The sequence below is a fragment of the Perca fluviatilis genome, chromosome 4 (assembly GCF_010015445.1).
Source record: "Perca fluviatilis chromosome 4, GENO_Pfluv_1.0, whole genome shotgun sequence".
Classification (NCBI taxonomy): domain Eukaryota; kingdom Metazoa; phylum Chordata; class Actinopteri; order Perciformes; family Percidae; genus Perca; species Perca fluviatilis.
This window is the reverse complement of record NC_053115.1, coordinates 20,598,761-20,613,004: the sequence shown is the minus strand read 5'-3', so window position 1 is coordinate 20,613,004 and position 14,244 is coordinate 20,598,761. Positions and strand designations below refer to the sequence as shown.

Genomic DNA, 14,244 nt, shown 5'->3' with positions numbered 1-14,244 from the left:
CAGTTTAATAGCTTAAAGCTGATTAATGAGGTTGAATATAGAGCTTGCAAGAGTGTTGGAATTAAACATTATTTATCTTTAAATTTACAGTATTAACATTTTATTATATTATTTAGTATTATTTCATCTAAACTGGAGGTTGATGATATCATGTCTGAGAAGAGATTGTAAATGTATGTAAACATGATGGACAAGCAGGTATGATCAATGTACATTTCACTCAGCTAGAACCAAGGAAACAAACATTTTGGATTTTATTTTATTTCACTGTCCTTAAGTCACACTTTGGCAATCATTCAAAAATTGTACCGTTGGAAGACACCATGAATGGTACTTACAGAAATATAATATTCATTGTATTTTATTCTTCATTGTCTGACAATACACCACAAATAATGTTTCTAATAATGTTTCTCCATAAGGTCCCCGTTTCGACATAATGCACTGTTATGTTCAGGATTTCAATGTGGTATACAACTCACTCAATATCTCTTCTGGACTCTCGCACTACATGTAGGAGTGCACTGAGTGATTCATGTGGAGGTTCATATTGAATCATACTGTAATGGTGTTAGAGCTGATCCCTTCTCTCACTGATACCTTCTTCTCTATTGTTGGAGATTTATGAAGCTGTTTAATTTCAATAATGGCACATTTCAAAGACACAAACCAGAATAAGTACGTGAAACATTGACGTTGTGGGTTGAACAAACCAATAGTATTATTTGGGGGAAAGCGGCAAATTGGATTTAGACTGTTATTGATCTGTTTTTTTCTGCCTAGGATTAAAGGGAAGATACATGAGACCAATCTGACATATGAAGACTTCCCGACATCCAAGTATATGGGGCCCTTACAGTACACAATATGGAAGTCTCTCTTCCAGGACATCTCACCAGGTATGTGAACATGACTGGAACATGAGATGGATGTAACGCATTCATGCTGCTCAGTAAATATAGAGCGTGTCATTTAGCGTAAAGCACTGCAGGTGATAAATGAACGGTTTAACAAATATGCTTATCTGCTTTTTATGCCGAGAGTTAAATGAGAAGATCGATACCACTCTCATGTCAGTGTGTTACAGCCAGCTACAGCCAGCAGCGGTTAGCTTAGCTAAGCATAAAGGCTGGAAAAGGGGAAATGGCTAGTCTGTTCAAAGGTAACAAAATCCACCTACCAGCATCTCTAAAGCTCACTAATTTAATTTAAACCTGTCTATAGAGCGCATGGTCTTAAGTGTGTGGCGCAGGTGCATTTAGGGCCTGTCCAACTCCACTTTTGCTAGTTAAACATGCACATTATCTTGGTGCAAAGTATGATGCAATGGGTTTAGGGGTTGTATTTACTCTCTTATCTAATTATATGTGTGTTTTGTGCATAACATGAATACAACCAATCAGAGTTTCATCTCCCATTCCCTTTAAAAGCCAGATGTGCCTGCACCTGGCGCATTGCTATATAAATGGCGGATTCAGGAAATTGGAGAATTGAGCGATTTTCTGCTGAGGAAAAGGATCTGCTCATGCGCGAAGCAGCAGACTCTCTGTCAGCAGTTTTTTTTGTAATATGACTCACAGTTATGAGCCAGTGTATTCCTTGGCCGGGTGCCTATGTAAAACCACAAATTGTTGTTTCTTTAGCAAGCTTTAGAGATGCTGGTAGGAGGATTTTGTTACTTTTGGACAAAGCCATACTTTGCTGCTTTCCCATGTTTTCAGTCTTCATGCTAAGCAAAGATAACCATCATCTAGCTGGATGTAGACTTATATTTAATATAACAGACAGATGGGAGCGTGGTATCAGTCTTTAGATCAACTCTCAGCAGGAGAACAAATAAACCATATTTTCCTAAATGTGTAACTGTTCCTTTAAAAACAGGTTGATTATCTAATTTCCCTTCAGTAGCTGAATGTTTGACACAGAAACTGCCCTGAATTAGGATTGCTGGGATGCTTTGTGCTTTTTTTTGTCCCTCCTCAGATGAGAAATGGTAGTCGACCTGGAGGGCGGCGATGCCCCTCTGTGTTTGACAGTGCCAAGAGGAGCTCTACTCCCTCTGCCCTACAGCCATCACTCACTCACAGGAGATTATTTAAAATAATGTGCTGAGGAATTTTTTACTCCTTCAATCAAATCTCCCATTTTAGCCCGCTGCCTACCGGGGGGAGGCCAGGCAGTCGTTTGGCCTCCCTCGACTGGCTGCCAAATGGAACAATTGGTTACGATCCATCACCAGCGGTTGCCAGAGACAAAATAAAGACATTCCTCCCATCGTCCCTCATCCGTCGCTGTCACTGATGGGTTAGCGGGAATAACTACTAGACGCTGTGCTTTTTTTTCCACCCTTCTCATGTTCAGCAAGAAAAATGGTTTTCTTCGTTGATGTGTGTACGCTTGCAGGTTTCTCTGTATGACACAAAGAGGCACTCAGGTTATGAAATTTTAATGACTTGATTGTAACAAACACTGGAGATGTCATTGACTGGAGAAGGCATTGTCCTGTCCGCTGGCCGGGCGCCAAACATTTCACCTCCATTTATCCCAGCTGATACAAATATATAGAGGGACTGAGAGCAAAGAGAACAAGCCGTTATTGTTCAGCCTGATATGGTTCCCATATAAGCAGATATGGGTGCAAATTCTCCCTCCCTAAAACCACATAACTGCACAGTGAGAGAGCCTCCTACGGGCCTGGAGCCTGTGGAGCGAGCTGGAGCAGCTCCTCCCATCGCTGTCATTTCTGCTTCCCTGTATTATTTGTCTCTTCCTGTGGTCTGATATTGCCCAGATTGAGCTATTATATCAGACTCTGGAGGGGTCTTTGAAGATTCTAGTTTATGCATGAAGGTAAAAACGTATTTAAAAAGAACTATCACGTGTAATCGCAGCCACACTCGTTGCTCATTCTCCTGAAATAAGAGTTGAGCCGCAGTTGGGTGCACCGTATAATAAACAAGCCATCAGTCATCTTTAACCACAGACATGGCTTTAATTACCTCCTTTAACTCTAGCAGTACAGTACTGGTGATGTCTTTACTGGGTTGTTGGTCTTAAAGTGTGAGTTCATCCAAATAACAAAAAACACAGTGGTGTGTTTGCATTGGGATAATTTTGGTTTTATTTGTCCAGGTTTAGAGGGAGAGCATTAAACTGTTCACATAGCATCTGAAGAAAAATGAGGTGCTGAAAATGACACTGCGGTCATCGCTTTTCTGTTTGGCCAAGCTGAGTCATAACATATTGATGATTGTTTTGTTTTTTCCTACTTTCTCATACCGATGACTGGCCTATGTGTGTCGGCTGTTTTTTGTCCAGTGTTAAATCTAAAAGTGAGATAAATGCAGACTCTTTGTGCTAAAACTGTCTCTTCCCTTTTCTCGTCTTCCTCAGTGCCAGCAGCATTGACCCTCGACCCCATCACAGCGCATCAAAGACTGATCCTCTCAGACGATTGTACCATAGTGGCTTATGGGAATCTCCATCCGCAGCCCCTGCAGGACTCCCCGCGCCGCTTTGACGTGGAGGTGTCTGTTCTGGGCGCAGAGGGCTTCTTGTCGGGCGTCCATTACTGGGAGGTGATGGTGTCGGAGAAGACCCAGTGGATGATCGGTGTGGCCCATGAGACAGTCAGCCGCAAGGGCAGCATCCAGATCCAGCCCAGTCGCGGCTTCTACTGCATCGTTATGCACGACGGCAACCAGTATAGCGCCTGCACCGAGCCGTGGACCCGCCTCAACGTAAAGAGCAAGCTGGAGAAGGTGGGGGTGTACCTGGACTACCACAAAGGCCTGCTCATCTTCTACAATGCCGACGACATGTCCTGGCTCTACACCTACCGGGAGAAATTCCCCGCCAAGGTCTTCCCCTACTTCAGCCCTGGCCAGAGCCACGCCAACGGCAAGAACGTGCAGCCGCTGCGAATCAACACTGTACGCCTTTAAGAGCTGCACACATCTGTGGTCGTGATTGTCCTGACCAATAATTCACAGGACTTCTGTAGGTTTTAAAAAGATGTTCAAGAAATCTGTTTAAAAATGTTTAATAGGGTGTTTGAAATGTTATTTCTTTCAGTTCAGTGAAGACTTGTGCTTGATGTTGCTCCTAAAACCTGAGCTGTTATTGTTGCGTGACTTGAAATGGCCATACGATAATGGCCCACACTAAATGGAGACAGTGGGACCCCTGGGCTCCTTTGCGACAGTGATGTAAAAAAGTGATTAAAGTCCCAGGCCCACCTTGCACACACTCCCAGGGGACAACGCTCTCCTTATCAAGCTCCAGATTTGTCAGACTTGACGTCCCCTCTCTGTTCAAGCAAGAGGACACTGAAGACTGGTCACTTGTCTTCAATGTGCTGTACAGTTGGCTTAGCTTTGTGTGTGGAATGTGATTGACAACACTCGGCTCCCTTTTTGGCTTTCGTTTGGCCAGCAGTCCACCCTGAACTTGTCGAGTCTGTCGGCACTTTTTACTCCTGTCTGAGACCAGGATCTTGGTTCCTCCTGCAGGTCCGTTCAGTCAAGTATCATTGCAAGGAAAGCTCTTGTTCTATGTGCACCAGCGATTATCCGCATCATCTGGAACAAACTAAAGGAATCTAAAAGTAGTTTATAGGCTGCCCGTCCGTATCAACTGCCCAGCCTACCCACGCGTGGTGGGAAGGTGTGTTTGGAGGGGGAGGTTGTCCAGAAATATGCTGCTACTGATGGAGTAAGGACTTGCATGATTTTATATAGAGTATCAAGGGTTAAAAGAAATAGGTCTATCATCATGCTGGCTCATGTTTAAGTTTCTGCTCCAAAACCACAAGTTTGCTAGCCATCAGCGTTCACTATACCTGTGGGTTTTTTTTGTCCACTTCAGTGTTGAATTCAAGTTCTTTTCTGCTTTCAGTCATTATGTTTGATCATTTTGTCTTAAAATCAAAAGAACATTACATTTTATTATTAATTAATGCAGTCTGAGTAGAAGATATCTCCTAATTGTAAAAGCATAACTTCTCAGATTTTAAAAATCTAAGAGGTTAAAGATGAATTATTACTAAAATAAATTTACAGAGACCAACAGCCTCTCTTATTTTAAATCATATAATTTATGTAAATGAAGTCAAGCTATGTTTTGAAAAATTATCAAGGAAAATGATAGACTGATGGACTGGGGATAAATATGCTATTCCTCTGCAACTGGCATTCCCAAGGCTGTCACTGTGTTACATAGTAAAAGAAAAAGACTGATTATTCCCTTCCATGTTTATTTCTTCGCCCTCAAGTGCTCTTGTTCATCATTAGTTGTACACAAGTCCTGCAGAATCTGCTCTAAGAGGCTCTGGTCGCTCAGCCAAGTCCAGCATACTGAGGGATGTGTCTGTGGGTGGGTGGGCATGTGCATGGGTATGTCTATGCAGCCTGGTTCAGCTATAATTTTAAATCCAGCTTTGGTTGTGCTTGATAAAGCCCATCTGGCCCTCCGAGCAGAACCATGCAGTGGCCAAAAGTGATTATTATAGAATACTTTGGAATCGGGTAGAAAATTGGTAAATCTACAGCAGCAAAAAAAGAACGAGCAAAAATAAAATCACCTCACCTTTCCTTTGCCACTGTACATCTTAGCATTTGTGTGTGTTGTCTGTGTTGTACATTTAAAAGAAAATTGGGGCAGTGCCCTTGTTTTAGTAGGATGTGATTCCTGTATGTGCAGTATGGTGCAAACTAGGGTCAAATGGTGAGCATCTGCAAACTATTTTGGTATTTGTTTTAACTTGTGCAGATCTGCAGCAGCAACGGGCAGATCTACTAAGTTAAACAACCTGGGACAGGTCTTTTTCCTTCCTTACTCAGGAAATGTATCCACATAACTCTGTAAACCTGTTTTGTGAAACAGGATTTATGTCATTTGTGAAGATAATAATTACCAGAAGGTTTAGATGATCAGGACAGTATTTAGTCATTTTACTTCTCTCTGACTGAGACTCTATTTATTGTCCTTGAGAAGTAAATCCTGACCAGCTGGTGCTTCAAAACAAATGCTTAAATTTGACCCAAGTTTGCTGTGTTGCAGACTTCAGTGGAGTCTGCTTCATTTAAGACTTTCTGTTTGAATATTAAGGAGATTATTGTGAGGTGATGTTGGGTGACTGGTGATGGTGATGACACTAACTGTTAACATGATTTATGATGATAACTATGACACTTTTAATGATTGTGTTTTGGATGATGGTCGCTGTGCACCCATCATTGTGTGAACACACTCTAGTGTGCTTTAGCTGCAGCTGAGGTTTGTGGGAAATGTGTTAATGTTACAATAAATTACTGCTAAAATCAGCTAGTCTCTTTATCTTTGTCCTGGTTTGGTTGTGGATCAACACAAAGTCTGTAGAGCATCAATAAGAATTTTCTGAAAACTTACTGGGATCATGTTTTATGCAGGTAACACTTAAAAGTGCTCATATTACGCTCATTTTCAGGTTCATAATTGTATTTAGAGGTTATATCAGAATAGGTTTACATGGTTTAATTTTCAAAAAACACCATATATTTGTTGTACTGCACATTGCTGCAGTTCCTCTTTTCACCCTGTGTGTTGAGCTCTCTGTTTTAGTTACAGAGTGAGACATCACACTTCTATTCCATCTTTGTTGGGAGTCGCACATGCACAGTAGCTAGGTAAGGACTACTAGCCAGTCAGAAGCAGAGTGTGATGGCGTGCCACGCTAGCAGCTAGGCGAGCGTGTGTTACAAAGTGACGCACGTTCGTTACGGTGTTTTCTGTTGGAGATGGTAAGTCCCTTTGGGGTGGAATTTCGGCTTTTTCACTTTGTAAACCTATAACGTGCACAAAAAAGATATAGAACACAATAAAAGAAAGGGAGAAAGCCAAAAAGCATAATATGAGCACTTTAAAGCACTAAAAGTCTAAGAATCTGCCGTAGCAATGACTGAATAATATAATAATATAATAACCTGAAACGTTTGTAACCTCCAAGGGGTCACAAGCTCTGAGGGTTCATGGGATGATTACAAATTTAAGAGGGATGAAGAAATCAATCTGCTACATGAAATGTGTTATTTTTTTCAGATATATCTCACATCTTTGCTATTTTCTTAAATACTAGATGGTTTTACCTCTTCGGGCATGTGAAAGGAATCTACAGCCTTGAGCAGCACTCTGAGGCTGTGCTTAGGCACGCTAACATTAGCTAATTAGCACTAAACACTATGAAAAGTCAGAGGATCACCAAAGTCACTGGGACTTCTCTGGGGACCATACATCTGTACAAACTTTCAAGGCTATTATCTAATTCAGATTAAAATTACACTTTACTTTAAGTGATCATTAAAAAAATGTAACCTTTGATATGACTCATGGGTCATGAGTTAACATGTTTCATTTTAAAGCATCACAAGCTAAATTGCTGCTGAGGACATGCATGTCAATTTGCTTTAATACTCTCACTCCACAGGATAGCTCAGTTGGTAGAGCGGGCGCCCATGTCTAGAGGTTTACTCCTCGACGCAGTGAGGGTTCGACTCCGACCTGCAGCCCTTTGCTGTGTGTCATTCCCCCCCCCTCTCTCTCTCTCTCTCTCTCTCCCCTTTCATGTCTTCAGCTGTCCTGTCAAAAATAAAAGCTGACAATGCCCAAAAAAAATACTCTCACTCCACACCACAGCAGTGGTCTGGCAATGCGAGACTAGATTAATACTGAGACTAATGTTATGTTTTAGTCTTTAGTCAGAGAGTGAACGTGATCTATCACATTTACTTTGAGAGCTAGAAAATCGACATAGTTGAAACTGAAACTCTCGAAATTAAACATATCTGGGAGGCAGACAAATTGTCTTTGAAACGTAGGAAGGCTTGCCTCTGCTTGTCAATACCTGCTCCAGTTCAGTAAGAGTTTCATGCCAGACATTTTAGTTGTGCCAAACTCTCAGCCCTGCTAAGCCATCCAGCTGGGAGGTGAGAGGGTATGCTCTCTTTTTATTACTGTTCCCTATTTTGGCATAGGCTGAGGCCCAGGCATGTGACATGATGAATAACAAGATGTCTGCATGGGTTCAGTGTTCCCTCACTGCGGGTGAGACGCCGCTTTCAATAGGTCCTCTTCATTTGCCATCTGTGATGCATTTGAATGACTGGTTGTTAAAGTGGTGGGAATAAATTATCATACAGTTTGAAATCATGGTAGAAAGTTAAGATATGAGTCATACACTACGTCAGAAACCCAGGAAACTTATCTTTTTTTGTGTAAATTTGTACCCTGCTGTTTTATTATTTCACTCTGAAGTTAAGTCTTGTTGCATCAGGATTGCAGCTGTTCCCCAACAAACTGTGCCGTTTGAAGCCTTTTATTCACAGCAGACCCTCAGGAGTTTCTTCATATCCTCAGCTTTGATTTGGTACTTTTCTCCTCTCACTCCTGTGATTGAGACATTTATATCCGAGGAGAAGGTGTCCAGTCCATCCTGTAATAGACATTTTTACCTGAGGGGAAAGTGTTCATTAAAAAGTCACTGAGCTCTCCTTTGAGAGACCAGTAGGCCTATCTAATTCCAGTCTGATGTGGCCCACCTGAGGCAGGATCGTAAGTTTTTTAATCTTGTAGCCTAAATGATGAAATGAAGGCTCACGTTTGCTATCAATTTCAGTTAAAGAACAAGAGCTGCAGCTACAACGCTGGTGGCACAAACCGCCAGATCAATTCCCATTTTATTATACATGCTTTAGGAATATGTTGTTGTATGTTAAATATTGCTTGGGGTTAATGATTAAACAGCAACAATAAAAACAAACAGGTTTTGAAGCCATCTTCTGAAATAACAACCCGGTCTCAGTTAAGGGACAGAAAATGAATTACCAACTATTTTGGTAATTAATGTTACCAAAGCATAAAAAATACCAAACACTTACTGGTTCCAGCTTGTCAAATATGAGGAACTTTTATATTATTGAAAATAAGATATATTTAGGTTTCGGACTGTTGGTTGGACGACAATATTTTGTCATCATTCTTAATAAGAATAAAGCTATTTATTACTGTAGTTGCAGCCCAGCACTCTAGTTTCCTGGAGGAGGTCCAGTATATTCATGATGGTGGAGTTATCATACTGCACTTCTCTTGGACTTTTTTATTTTTTATTTTATAGGCATTCAAAAACATGTTCAAACATTGGAATATACAGGAATGCCTACACATTTGAGTTACTTTAGCATTCTGTTGTAACCTATTGGCTTTTTGTTTTGTTTTGAGCCATAGATACATTCTAAAAAGTAATACTACCTCTAAAAATATGTGCAGTACAACTTATGAGTCTCCAAAATCATCTGGCTGGGAGCAGTTAGATCACTTGTGGGTGTTCTGTTAAAGCAATACAATTAAACACCATTAGGAAAGAAATTACCTCAACTCTCATACTACGATACAGCTTCTTAATATTTCTCATGACATTTATATAATTAAAACATTAAAATATATATCCTCACCGACAAAAAAAAAACATTGCACTTATTAACCTTTTGTCTGAAGCAATAATTTGCCTTTGGATACATCTGGGCTTTATCTCCATCTGTCCTAAAATAGCACGAACATGTAACACATAAGGAACGTGGCCTTCTTGTTTAATCTTGCCCAAGTCAGCGTGTGCCGTGGTTTTAGTATTTTTCTGCACAGGTCTCTGCACTTTGAAAGAGGAGGTGTGCGAGCCGTTGACTCAGCCCTGAGGCTCTGTTAAAGGCAAGACAACCAAAAAAAAACGCCTTCTTTTGTTTCCTGAATCCCCTTCATCCCTCTCCTGTTACTTCCCAAAGCTCATCAAACATTTTCGCTCTGAGTTATTGTTGTATCGGAGTGCCCTCTGGTGTTGACATCTGCGTTCCTGCTCACCTTTAGCCTACAACAGAGGTTGTTTTTTTAAATGGGGTCCTTAATGGGGTTCCAGGGGGTCCCCAGCAAAAAGGGGAATCATTTATTTTCACTATAATTCCATCCATAAGTAACACAATGACAGAGTGTATGATTATTTTGATCATGGGTTTCATAGGCTTTCTGTAATAAAACATCTAAAAGCAAAAATCTTATCATATGGGAAACCCTGGGATAAACTCTTATCAAATGGGGGTCTGTGGTCCGTGTCAGTTTAGGGGTCCTCGACGTAAAAACAAAAAATGGAAACCACTGGACTACAACACTTGACAGCTCGGCCTTGATGGGTCTTATGTGTGAGTACAAGGCAGCCATCTTTCAGTTACTCCAGTTACACCATACATCTCTATGTACCATTTTACAGGAGCAGTAGGCCACTCATGTCTGTCCGTTAACTGTAAGGCTACTGCCAGCACCCGGTTAGCTTAGCTTAATTTAGCATAAAGACTGGGCTCTGTCCAAAGTTAACAACATCTACCTACTGTAACAGCTAAAGCTCACTAATTAACACGTTACCAAAAAAAAAAAAATCAAACTGTAGTTAAGGGGAACTAGGCTTATGTTTTATCAGTGAGTCCTAGAGGTGCTGGTAGGCTTTTCATTGTTACATTTTGTTACCTAAAGACTTTAAGCCAGGCAAATACATTTTTCACATGTGGTGAACAATGTGCTTTTTGCCACACGCCAAAAAAGGTTGGAAACCAGCAGTTTAATATGTAACAATGCTTTGTATTTTATAAGGGCATCATTTGTTTTGTTTTTTATTGTAAAATCTTAAGCTAAACATATATGTCAAATAAATATAGTGGAGTAAAAAGCAGAACATTTCCATTGGAAATGTAATGGAGTAGAAGTATAAATGGAAATACTCAAGTAAAGTACAACTACATCAAAATTGTAGTTAAGTACATTACTTGATTACTTAGTGACTTTTCACCTCTGTGGAGTAGTTCAATACTTGGAAACCAGGTGATTTAAGAACAGAGACAAAACTACAAAGACAAACGAAAAAAATCTGTGTTACACCCCTAAAGTCACTCAGTATTTATTATACATTGCTTTATGGAAGCTTTATGTGATGCAACATCAGCACACTTCATATTACTACTTTCAAAACACCAGATTATTCTTATTTACCCTGGAGAGGCTCATTCTATAACCCATTGTGTAATGACCAATTGCTGCAGATTTTAAGGCTCTGAACAATAAAAACAGGCCTTCCAGACGTCTGATTCACTCTGCTTTAGTGTCTTTCTACCAAGCACGCCTCAACCTGCCTCCTCAGCACCTTTCAGCAGTTTCCACATTATTCCTCACATGTGAATAGCTGCTCAGAAATGCTTATTTACACTCTATTCAAGCCAGTGTTGACAGGTAGACCTGCTGTCTGCACACATGCAATATTAATCTGGTGATCGTGTTGCGAATAGTCTCCAATCAGCATCCACTTTAGCTTCTCACCTGTCTGGTTTTATACAAGTGTTTCCTTGTGAGAGGTGGATGCGTTGCTTGTGTTTGCTGCAGATGAAATAGCAGATTTTATACACAGCTCCAGCAGAGTCTCTATAGTCCTGATCAGAAGAATGTTCACACTGAGGTTTAGAGGCAGCACAAAGATGGAGAGAACACCCACAAACCCTAGCATTACATTCACCCCCGGGCAGGGAAACCCCCACTGTCGCCACCCACTTAAGCTCCTGTATTGTGAGTCCACATGTTTCTCCGTGATAAATGCAAGAGGTATACCTCTCTTTGTCTTTTCATGCTCCTGTCCTCTCTGTGCAGACAAACACTCGGGGGAGATGAGGACAAAGTCTCCATGGTGATGCTCCGACATCTGCACGCTGTTCCAGGAATACGCTCTGTGAACATTGCAGCTGCTCTCTGTTTTCTCTGGGTCAACACACTGTGCTGGCTCTGACTCCGACATCCCAGGGTTCACAGGCTTGGAGGGCGCAGACAGCGCTGGAATGAGGTTTTGACAGCAACTATCGCCGTTATTGTTAACTCCATGTTTCTCTGTGTGTGTCCTTACCATATGTGCAGGGTCCCGGTGTCGTCTGTGCATGCCCGTGCTATTGGTCAGGAGGAGCAGGAGGAGGGAGAGGAAGGCCATGCCCCAGCAGGGATTCACAATGCTGGGCATGGGGCTGAATAGGTTGGGCAAACACCTGATGAGGGAGTTGGTTGTGTGCAAACATGTAGTAGCCCACACTTCCTCCCGTTTCCATTGCCACCTGACATTGAGGGCGACGGCGACCCACACTGACAGGCAGCAGAGGTAGCTGACAACATAAGACAAGCCCTTTTTTTTGTCTTTGTTGTCTTTGCTGCCCTCCTCTTCCACAGTTACCTCCACAACATAACAACATTGTCCATCTGTTTGACTCGCTGTCCTCTGAGCGACAACGGAGTGAGGCCACAGCAGTCTGGTCAGAGTCTCCAGAGCGATCAGAGGTGTGGTCAGGAGCAACACTGCACCGTATGTGTGGCTAAGAAAGAGAAGGAAGCGCAGGGCAATGACGTCACCTAGTGGGGTCAGCTCAGTCAGCCAGGACTCGAAGACGCAGAAGACACTCAGAAAAACTGTGGGAGAAAAAAGATAAAGTGTCAGTGAGTTAGGTGACTGAATTGGATTAGAGCAGTGACTCCCAACAAGAGTTTGTGAAAAGAGGTGAGCAGCTCAGCTAAAAACTAAATAAAAAGATCCCTTCCTGATACTCACCTGTGACCAGGAAGTCGGTAAAGACCAGTAGGCAGCAGCAGCAGAAGCTGACGGGGCTGTAGGAGGCAGCCAATGAGGGTAGGAAGAGGAGACTGCAGGCCAGTTTGCATACGCACAACACCACCGCTTCTTCCAACACACCATCCATGGCTGCAACAAGACAACACAAACACGCAGGTTAACGTATTGAACAAAACTGGTTTTCTTTTTGCCTCGGGGTGGAGGAGCTCAGGAATTCCAGGCACTCTGCTGTCAGTAAACCCCAACAATGTTAAATATATCTGTATATAATGTTACATGATCACTCCAGTGGGAATCTTTCTGCCCTTTGGTTGCAGATCAATATTTTTGTTGTTTACATTAGTAGTGAACCCTGGACCAGACAGCTGTTTACAGTGGATCAAAAATGATGACACTCAGGAATAAGCTCATCTGTCAACATTATATTTAAATCCATTTCACAATGTGATATTTAAAACCAGCAATGAAACAGCAAATGTCATGAAATTCCATTATCTCTTATTACATGTTTACAATATGACAATTCAACCTGCATACAACAGAAAACTACGAGTCTCCCTCGAAAACTGCTGTTAAGTTAGTTAGTTCTTACCTGGACTCGCAGGAGCCTTCAGAGCAGCATGTCAATATGAGCTTCAAATGTTTCATCCGTTCTCTACAGCTCACCCTTTTGCTCCGCCCTCATGGGGATAATGACCCCCCCCCCTTCCTGTGCTCCCTGCTGCACCTGGCCTGTGTGAAGGTGAGAGAACATGTGCATCTCAGAGGGTGTGGCGCTGTTTGTACAGACCAGAAAACCTGTCTGACAACTAACTAACAGTGAGAGATGTAAAATGCATGTGTGTGTGTGTGTGTGTGTGTGTGTGTGTGTGTGTGTGTGTGTGTGTGTGTGTGTGTGTGTGTGTGTGTGTGTGTGTGTGTGTGTGTGTGTGTGTGTCTCAAAATCAAAATAAACTTGTTGACATCTGTGAAGGGTATACTGGATAAAAGATCTTTCATTTTCTTTGAGAATGTACAAACATTCCTGTGTTACACCCACCTTGTTCAAACTACTGTATGTTATTTCAAAGGTTTCAGCAAATACACACATGCAGGGCGTTTCATTAAGCAGGATTAGGCTGTAGATCACATTATTGTTTAGGCATTTGTAGATTGTGAGTAGAATTTTGAAATGGATCCTGTCATTAACCGGGAGCCAGTGGAGGATTGTCAATTGATGACTCATGAGAAGCTGCAGCAGATAAGTTAGTTTCTTTAAAAGTATTTTAATTGTGTGTATAGTAGTGAAGTGACAGTTTTGTAAGTACAGGGTGAACAGTGTGAATGTAAACTGCTTGTATTTAGTTGTAGGCAGTGGTGGTATGAAACTAAGTACATTTACTCAAGTACTGTACTTATATACAATACAAATACAATTTGAATCTAATGTTTCATTAGAAATTAAAATGCCCAACAATATATAGACCTACAAATCCAGTTGAAATGATTAGACAGTTAAATACTTAGTTGATTGACAGAACTGTTTTGATTGTTTCCAGTTTCTAAAATGTGAGGATTTTTCTGCATTGAGTACT

The 14,244-nt window shown here is 41.5% G+C and overlaps 2 protein-coding genes across 6 annotated transcripts in view; one reads left to right on the top strand and one right to left on the bottom strand.

Moving 5' to 3' along the window:
• Positions 1–6,323, top strand: part of trim62.1 (tripartite motif containing 62, tandem duplicate 1) — a 38,135-nt gene extending 31,812 nt beyond the window's left edge. For all 4 annotated transcript variants that reach the window (XM_039797725.1, XM_039797724.1, XM_039797727.1 and 1 more), the window contains 2 exons: positions 784–899; positions 3,394–6,323. In XM_039797725.1, the coding sequence (XP_039653659.1) occupies positions 784–899; positions 3,394–3,944 (667 nt within the window). In that variant the 3' untranslated portion in view covers positions 3,945–6,323. The remainder of the gene's footprint in view (positions 1–783; positions 900–3,393) is intronic.
• A 2,792-nt stretch (positions 6,324–9,115) lies between these two features.
• The window catches only part of LOC120556874, a 12,881-nt gene continuing 7,752 nt past the window's right edge, over positions 9,116–14,244 (bottom strand). The window contains exons 2-4 of one of the 2 annotated variants that reach the window (XM_039796687.1): positions 13,263–13,402; positions 12,650–12,799; positions 9,116–12,510 (exon numbers count right to left, since the gene is read on the bottom strand). In XM_039796687.1, the coding sequence (XP_039652621.1) occupies positions 11,396–12,510; positions 12,650–12,797 (1,263 nt within the window). In that variant the 5' untranslated portion in view covers positions 12,798–12,799; positions 13,263–13,402 and the 3' untranslated portion in view covers positions 9,116–11,395. The remainder of the gene's footprint in view (positions 12,511–12,649; positions 12,800–13,262; positions 13,403–14,244) is intronic. The other variant, XM_039796688.1, reaches the window with a different exon arrangement.